The 8,040-nt window shown below is 44.8% G+C and overlaps 1 protein-coding gene across 1 annotated transcript in view; it reads right to left on the bottom strand.

Moving 5' to 3' along the window:
- The window catches only part of hecw2a (HECT, C2 and WW domain containing E3 ubiquitin protein ligase 2a), a gene marked incomplete at its 5' end in the record, with an annotated part of 32,904 nt that extends 30,517 nt beyond the window's left edge, over positions 1-2,387 (bottom strand). Inside the window, one exon of the mRNA XM_083776959.1 lies at positions 2,009-2,387. Within this exon, the coding sequence (XP_083633085.1) occupies positions 2,009-2,387 (379 nt within the window). The remainder of the gene's footprint in view (positions 1-2,008) is intronic.
- Between the last annotated feature and the right edge of the window lie 5,653 nt (positions 2,388-8,040).

Genomic DNA, 8,040 nt, shown 5'->3' with positions numbered 1-8,040 from the left:
GAGAGTGTGTGTGTGTGTGTGTGTGCATGCATGTTTGTGCGCTTATCATTGCATGTGTGCAGTAAAGCCCCCAGTGGATAGGACCCTGGGCAAGGTAATGAAGTGCTACTGGCATCCTGATCAATATTCTGAGATCCGGCGCCATGTCACGACCCCCTCTCCCCCCACCAATACCACCAACCCCCCCCCCCCCCCCCCCCACACACACACACACACACACACTGTAGAGGTTAACGAGCCATCAGATCCAAACCGTAAAAAACCTAGAGGTCAATGTGGGTTTAATTGATGCATTGATTACCTGATGAGGGGAGATCAAGGACGGCTTAATGTAGTTCTGTCTTAAGAAACAACACTCATCCAGAAAGCTTCTCATTTGCATGGAAATCTTAATTATGTTTGTGGATTTACTTTGCATCTCTGCATGCATACTGTACATGCATACTGTATGTGTATGTGATGATCTGCACAAGTCAGTTAACCACATGAAACCCAGCATCACAATTCTGGTCATGTCATAATAGGCAAACATTCGGTAAAAGAAAATCACACCCGTATGAAGTGAGGGGCGCTCTTATCATCATGCATCATCTCATTCCGGACAATCACAATTTTGTGTTTTTCTGTCCTCACTTTTTATCGTCAATTCGTACTTTGCTCAGCCAATCAAATCATCGTTAAGGGGTGCTCAGCCAATCAAATCACACAACGCTGGGGGGCTAGCTCCCGTCAAAAATAGAAGAGATCACTCACAGTAGGATGCATTGTGAGTGACCCCTGGGGGACACTGGTGAATGATGTATATAGGGTTAAAGTTTGATTTGACCCAACTCGACTTAAAAACTAAATCTGTGTCAACAAATAATGCTGGCTGTACACAATTGGCATATTGTTTTTCACCGGGATGGACACATATTTTGTTGGAGTGCGACAGCACTCATCAGCACGTGGGTCAATTTATTTCCTTCCTGTCAAATAACTGTCCCTAAGCAGGATCAGCAGGCATTATTGGAGACCCGGCTAGCACGGGGAGGCGTGTGTAGTTTTGTGATGGTGTGTGTGTTATCGTACACGCCGTTGACTCAGCCTTCAGCCTCAGTGCAGAGCTTGTGTTTCAGTATTGACTACTGCATTGGAGGATCCTGACTATCCTCTGCTCTCACATTAAAACACCAGGATCAGCTGGTTGTCTCTAAACCGTTTAAAAGAGGACTAGTGTCAGGTCATCTTAGGTCCTGAATGATTTCAAAGCTAAAGGTCCATGTTTTAAGTTTTTGAGTGGAGCAACCACTCCCTTACGGAGCTATGTGTGTGGGTGGGTGGGTGTGGTGGCTGGGTGGGTGGGTCTGAGCACGAAAACAGCATGGTTGTTTTAGGGGGTGCTGTTGCACCACTCGCTTCAGACTGGTGTGATTTTTCTCGATGTTTTAATGTACGAGTATGATGTCTGAGCTTGAGGCACATTGTAATTGTTAGATTTTCTTTCAAGTCCCCAGTTACCCACTTAAAGCATTATGATTTGTTAAATGTCAATTAGCGATCTTCAAAATCTTCAAGTTCGTAATAAGCTTGTAAATCCACTATTTTCCTCTGAGTGGCCATTTTTGCAAATTGTTCTTTTATTTTCGCCTAAGGTTCGGGTTCTTCTATTTTGCCAATATTCTTCTTCTATTTTTGCAGAATGTTTTGCATTTAAGATGTTCCCAGAATAGGGCTGCTGGGATTCATGTAGTCAACAATGCTTGAATAATTGTCGACTTTGGGGGACAAATGCAATACTAATCAATGTAACCATGATTAGTAGGCGTGGCTACCGCTCAATGTTTTATAATGCAATTTCAACCACTGCAGCGTGCTGGCGATCTTTGGGACAGAGAGTCTGTGTGCATACGCCAGCCTGTCATCCATATAAACAAGCTAAAATACATTCCACGTTCATAACATGACTGAGAAACAGCGACAACTTCCCAGCGATTTTCATCAGTCTATCTTTACATTTTAGGCTCACCGATGTGGTACAGGCCAATCCAGTCTGTGGCGTCCACCTCCTCCTTGATGTCCCACGAGATGACCAGGTTCTGGCCGCGGCCCATCGTAAACTCCAGTGTGTTGGCCGTCAGAGACGAGCGACCCTGTGACGTCACGAGGTCTGTGTCGCTGTTGGCCCTCGACAGGCCGATGGGGGCGCTCATGACGGAGGTGGTGTCCGAGTGCGCCCCGCCCCTCTCCGCCAGGCTGCGCAGGTTGTCGGGGCTGAGGGTGTGTCGCAGGTGGGGGCTGCGTCGGCGAGGGGCCGACAGGTGATCGCGGCTCCCCACCGACAGGTTAGGGGTGTTGTGGGAGCGCGTCCTGGCCGGAAGGACCGCGGTGGCCAGAGACGGACGCATGTTGACAGGCTACTGAGGACAAGTGGAGGTAAAAAGGAGACCCCAGACAACAGGGGCAGATGATATAAAGAGTCTTATTGGCAGGGCTTCAAAACGTCATCATCTCATTTGAGGAACCTTCGTTGACTCTAACTGGTACCCTCACTTTTTGAAGTGTGGGAGTCAGATCTCTGTGCGTTGCTCACTCCTCCGGAGGGGATGACACTCTTCTGGGAATAGTCCTGGCCATGACTGAACCTCTCTATGTCACTGAATACAGCGTCAAAGAGGAGAGAGCTCGCAGCATTCAGTCAGAATGTGAGCAACTCCAAACACACAGTACAATATGGACCTAGAGAGAGATAGAGAGATAGAGAGAGAGAGATATCAATATCAAGATATCCTGAACCAAGATTCTACTTTATTGTCACATCACAGGTTTACAGGTATAAAAGTAGGTAACATTCTCTAGGTAAATTAGCTCCACCATTTCTATTTTCAAGAAAGAAAGAAGCAATGAAAACAGGTTATAATGTCAAATATCCTAATAGGAGAACCAAATGCAAGGTTAGAAATACTTCACAGTAGAAAATATAGACCAATTGTGTGTATAGTCTCATGTGCAGGTGAGACATCACTTAACATCAGTCAGTAGAGTATACTGTCTCTCATCAATACAAACATTCTACGTTTTCGTTTAATCTCTGTCAACTCTTCTAAAGTAATGAGACACAAAGTTAACATGAAGATGTTCACTAAAATAAGTCAGGGTAATGGTGAATACTGAGTTTTGAGTGCCTCACAGTGTACCCAGGCACCCAGCCAACGCTTACATAACATTTTATTTGTGCAAACCTGTTCTAGAGGTTTAACATGGCTAATAGATGCTGTTTATCATGCAGCATTTCCGTAATGCACAAACTGCAATTTTCACATCAATTCGAATGTTTAATGTAAATAGAGGTCACCATTCTGTGTACAGTTGGTGTTTAAGTGGCCCCTCTGGAACAGCAGAGATCGAAACAATTTAATGTGAAGTTAATAATGAGCAGCACAACAGATCCATGGCTTATGCCGTTTGTGGATTCAAGACCCTGCTTCACACACACACACACAATAATGGCATGAATCCTAGTCAACAAACACCATGGAAAATAGGCAAATAGTCACATAGAGGTCAAAGAAAATAATTTTGTGCTTCAAAGTAACTTACAGCTTGACCAGAGTAGGTCTAAATAGCACACGCACGCACACACTTCTGCACGCAGTTTCCCCAAGTTGAAATACATGGTCAAGACGACAATGGTCAAGACGATGAAAGTGTTGATGGGATGTGGACTGATCTGTGTTACTGGATATTAACCATTCTTATTGAAACAAGCCACAATATGAGACTAGATAAGCCTGGGTCGATGAGATTAACCCCCCCATACACACACACGGCTCCCTATTGCATGACCACCACATACTAAATCACACACACACACACACACACACACACACACACACACACACACACACACAACTTGTACTTGCACTCTTACATGCACATTGCACATGTACACACACCCACACACACACACACGCCTAGAGGGATTTATGACAGAATAAAATCTTCATCGCAGATGCTGGCAAACATAAATCCACCTCACGTGTGCTGAAGGGGAGGGTGGGGGGGGGGGAATCCCATAAACCCTCAGAAGATTTTACTGCTCTGAGGAGGATTCACACAATCTGGGATGCTTTACTGCCATATAGATGAGGTTGACACATGGAATCTGCTTCACCACATGGTGCCGTGGTAATCGAATCGCTATAAACCATTTACATTAACTTCAACTAAACTACTGTACGTTAGCATGGAACCATAGCTATATAACTCACTGGTTCTCAGTGGTACTTTTTCCATGTCAAAAGTACCCCCAAATAAAATAAATATGCATTTGGGTGTGACATAGTCCAATCTGAAAATAATTATGTTGTGCCATAGACACTCAATACACGATTTGTGTTGTTACAATGTTTCAAAAGTAGGCCTGTAAAGTTGGCCGATGGCTCCAAGAACAGTTAAAAGTCCAGAAATGCAGGGCTTTTTATGTTTATTTCCCTCCACAAACACCTACTAAATAGCAGTGCAGCATATACACAGTGGGCCTAGGCAGACAATGACAATGACGCGAATAAGGCTGGCCAAAAATAACTTCAAACTCTGAAATGAACACTTGAAAAGCTAAACTGAATAAACACAACAAACTAAGAACGTAAGAAACTGTTTAAACCCAGAACACTGATTAGCAATTGAATGACCGCCAAATAACTAATCTCCATATATCTGATATCCTATAAAACAGCAAAACCATTATATTTTAGACTTTAGATACCAAAAACACTTTATAATAATAATAATATTGCAAACAGCTACACCCAAAACAAACACTTCCAAGCCGGCCGGCATGATGATCATCAAATGGAAGCAGCTGTAAGTTGTGTGCAATGTCTCTACTATTGTCTATAGGGCACGGGCTGCCCCGTGACAAGGCCTATTCCACATTTTCCACGTTTTTTTTTCAGCAGTTTGAGCTTGATTGATTGATATAGGTTTAACATGGTTAAACAAATTTTGATGTTATATAAACTAATTTATTGGTGACCCCCTGCCTATAACCTCCTCATGCACACCTGGGGGTCCCCGGACCTCACTTTGAGAACCACTGTTTTAACTCATAGTAGTTGACAACTGTAAGTACGCATGTGCAGTATTTTGCACGTCAAAAATGTCATACACACCAGAGAGCAGACAGCAGCCTGCTGTATGCCTGAGAGGTTCTGGAAGCGTTCCTGTGGGATGAGATGGACTGGACATGTGTCATGGTTAGCTAAAAGTAAGCAGGTGTTTTATTTCAACCAGAAACTACCATCTCAGTTCATCACCACTTGAACACTCACATCCCTATTATTCCAGGGGCGACCTGCAGTCATCCTAAATAGTCGATCTACAAGCCCACAAACGTTGCACGCGACTCGTTAGCTTGTAGATCGGCCGTTTTGAGTGAAGAGACTTGAATATGTATATAGGGTTTAAGTGGTCTCCCTCAAGTCAGTGGTTGGTTGGTCATCCATGGCACATCATGAATGGTCCCCGCTGGTCTAAAATGCATGTTGTGTTTGTTTATCTGTGCACTGGACGCGGAGCGGGTCAGGAGGAGCTCTGGGTTGTGTCCGTCCCACTCACAGCTAATCAGGGGGAGAGAGGAATGTTTCTGCGGGCTCTAAAATAACAAGGGACCAAAATATGACCTCTGAAAAGGTCAGTGAATACAGCTCCTGGAGCCATTCCAACACTAACCCCCGTCTTCCACCCCTTATTTGGGATAATCCCAGCTGGACTGCAGGGCTCAGAGATGATGAAAGATTACTGATTGATTCCTCAAGATAGAGACTTGAGAGATCATGTCCCTTGTGTTCAAAATGGGAATGAAATCGTATTAATAGGAAGAGCTTGTTATCGACTATTACTTCTAACTAATTACTACTGTACACAATAGTTTGTACAAAGTGTGCACAGAATAATAGAACTCCACCTCTGCAACAGAAAACACTGACTGAAGATAACAATGCAGTCTGCGGCCACTTTCATGTCCTATTCTATGCATTTACAATCAGGGTGACACTGTTCTTTGTACCTGGCACTGTGTTACTACAGCTCAGAATAGGCTGTACAACATAAGTAAATGTAAAAAGGGGCACATATCTCCACCAGGGCAGGCTGGGTAAGTTGTGGGATGCAGCTGCCAGGGACGCAAGGAAACTGTGAAATAGCATCTACAACAAAAATATATTTTTGCATTCATGATGCCTCCTACAGTATGTGACGACGTGAAAGTGCTTTTGGAGGTGGACCTCAACATGTGATGCCAATTTCATTTTGTGGGCAAATTACCGTATGGCATATCAAAACCCTGTTTGATGTTCATTGTCATATTGCAGTCACACATAATCATTTGTACCTAATTGGGGGGTGGGGGGGGGGTAATTCTTCTGCAACAATCATTCAGTGGCATTCGTAGCGTTTGTTGTGCCCCTATGGGTGTTTTAGAGTCCTCTCTATGTGTGATTCAAATTTGAGTTTTACTGGACCTGTGTATGAAACGTTAACACATTGATTACTAGGTATTAATTAATTAATTTGTCGGCCATAGAGACAGTGTTTTTACCATATTTTGTCGACCCACGGAACCCGCGACATCTCCAGGGTGAAAACAAAGTAAACATGCAAACAGCAGGCACAATTTACACTTCTGGTTAATTTCCGGTTATATCCGTTTCCTAGCAGCATAGTATAACTATACATTGTGTTGTTTTTAGACAACATATTGTATAAACCAGTGAAAAGGTCATATGATGAAATATTCTGTGCTTGGCACGGTAGTCAGTTTGTTAAGCAGATTATAGTTTTTAACCAAATTAGTTTATTGCACGTACACCTGCAATCAACTAATTTGCGTCGATCAGCGCGCGCACGCGCACGCACACGCACACGCACACACGCACACGCACACACACACACACACACACACACACACACACACACACACACACACACACACACACACACACACACAAAACATCATGTCCGTCCCTGGCCTTCAGTGGAGTGGTGGAGATAACAACAGCAACAGCAGTGCAACATCAAGTGTGGTTTTGTGGCAGAAGGTCAGACACTTCTAGAGAGTGAAAACCTCTCGATGTGTCATGTAACCCGCTGACGACTGGCTGGTGCCGGTGATATGTGATTGACAGGCGCCAATCAATTAGACATGTGGTCGATAGGAAGATGCCTGGTGGAGGGTGAAGTCTGGCGGCCAGGGTGGGGTGGGGGCGAAGGAGGGTGGGGGTGTGGCGGTAAAGATATCTCATGCCAAGAAGAAGTGCTGAATGTTCACAATCAAAGACGCCACGTACAGCAGTCTACTGCAACACACACGCGCACGCACGCACGCCTGTGTGTGGACATGTTTTATGAGGTGCCATTGCAGTGATGTCAGAGAAGGAATTCCTCCTCTGAATGTGTGTGCGCGCGTGTGTGTGTGTGTGTGTGTACTGATTTTAGTAGACGGATGCCTTTGTGTATGTATGTGCATTTGCGTAGGTCTGTGCATGCATGCGCGCGTGCGTGTGTGTGTTTGGGGTGTCAGCAGTGGCACCCCAGTGTGCCCCTGTGGAGGTGACTGCAGCAGTTTGCTGCCTAACACAACGGGCACCTTGGGGAGCTGGCACACTCTGCCTCCAAGACCTGCACCCCACCCCCCACCCCCCCCAACACGCACACACACACGCACGCACACACACAGTTGAAAGTTGAAACGCGGCACATTGTGAGCTTGTAGATCTGCTGCTTTCAGTGAAAGATACCAGCACACAACTAAGTATAAATCAAGATTTTCTCTGCTGTCCTGGTGCTCAGGTCCTGTGGGGGTGGCACATCGTGAATGATTCACGTGGCGCTCCTTTGTCCCCTGTTCACCCCACCGTTACAACTCTAGTGCTCATGTGCAAACATTGTCATCATGAATAAGATGATGTGAGAAACAAAATGTGTAAAACAGCCCTGTTTGTGACCCAGAATCATTTGGAGGTCTGTCAAATGACAAAAATATGGTTATTATTATGCATA

The sequence above is a fragment of the Protomyctophum parallelum genome (assembly GCF_964188405.1).
Source record: "Protomyctophum parallelum genome assembly, chromosome: 11".
Lineage (NCBI taxonomy): Eukaryota > Metazoa > Chordata > Actinopteri > Myctophiformes > Myctophidae > Protomyctophum > Protomyctophum parallelum.
Note: the sequence above shows the minus strand (reverse complement) of the source record. Positions and strands in the feature narration are given on the sequence as shown.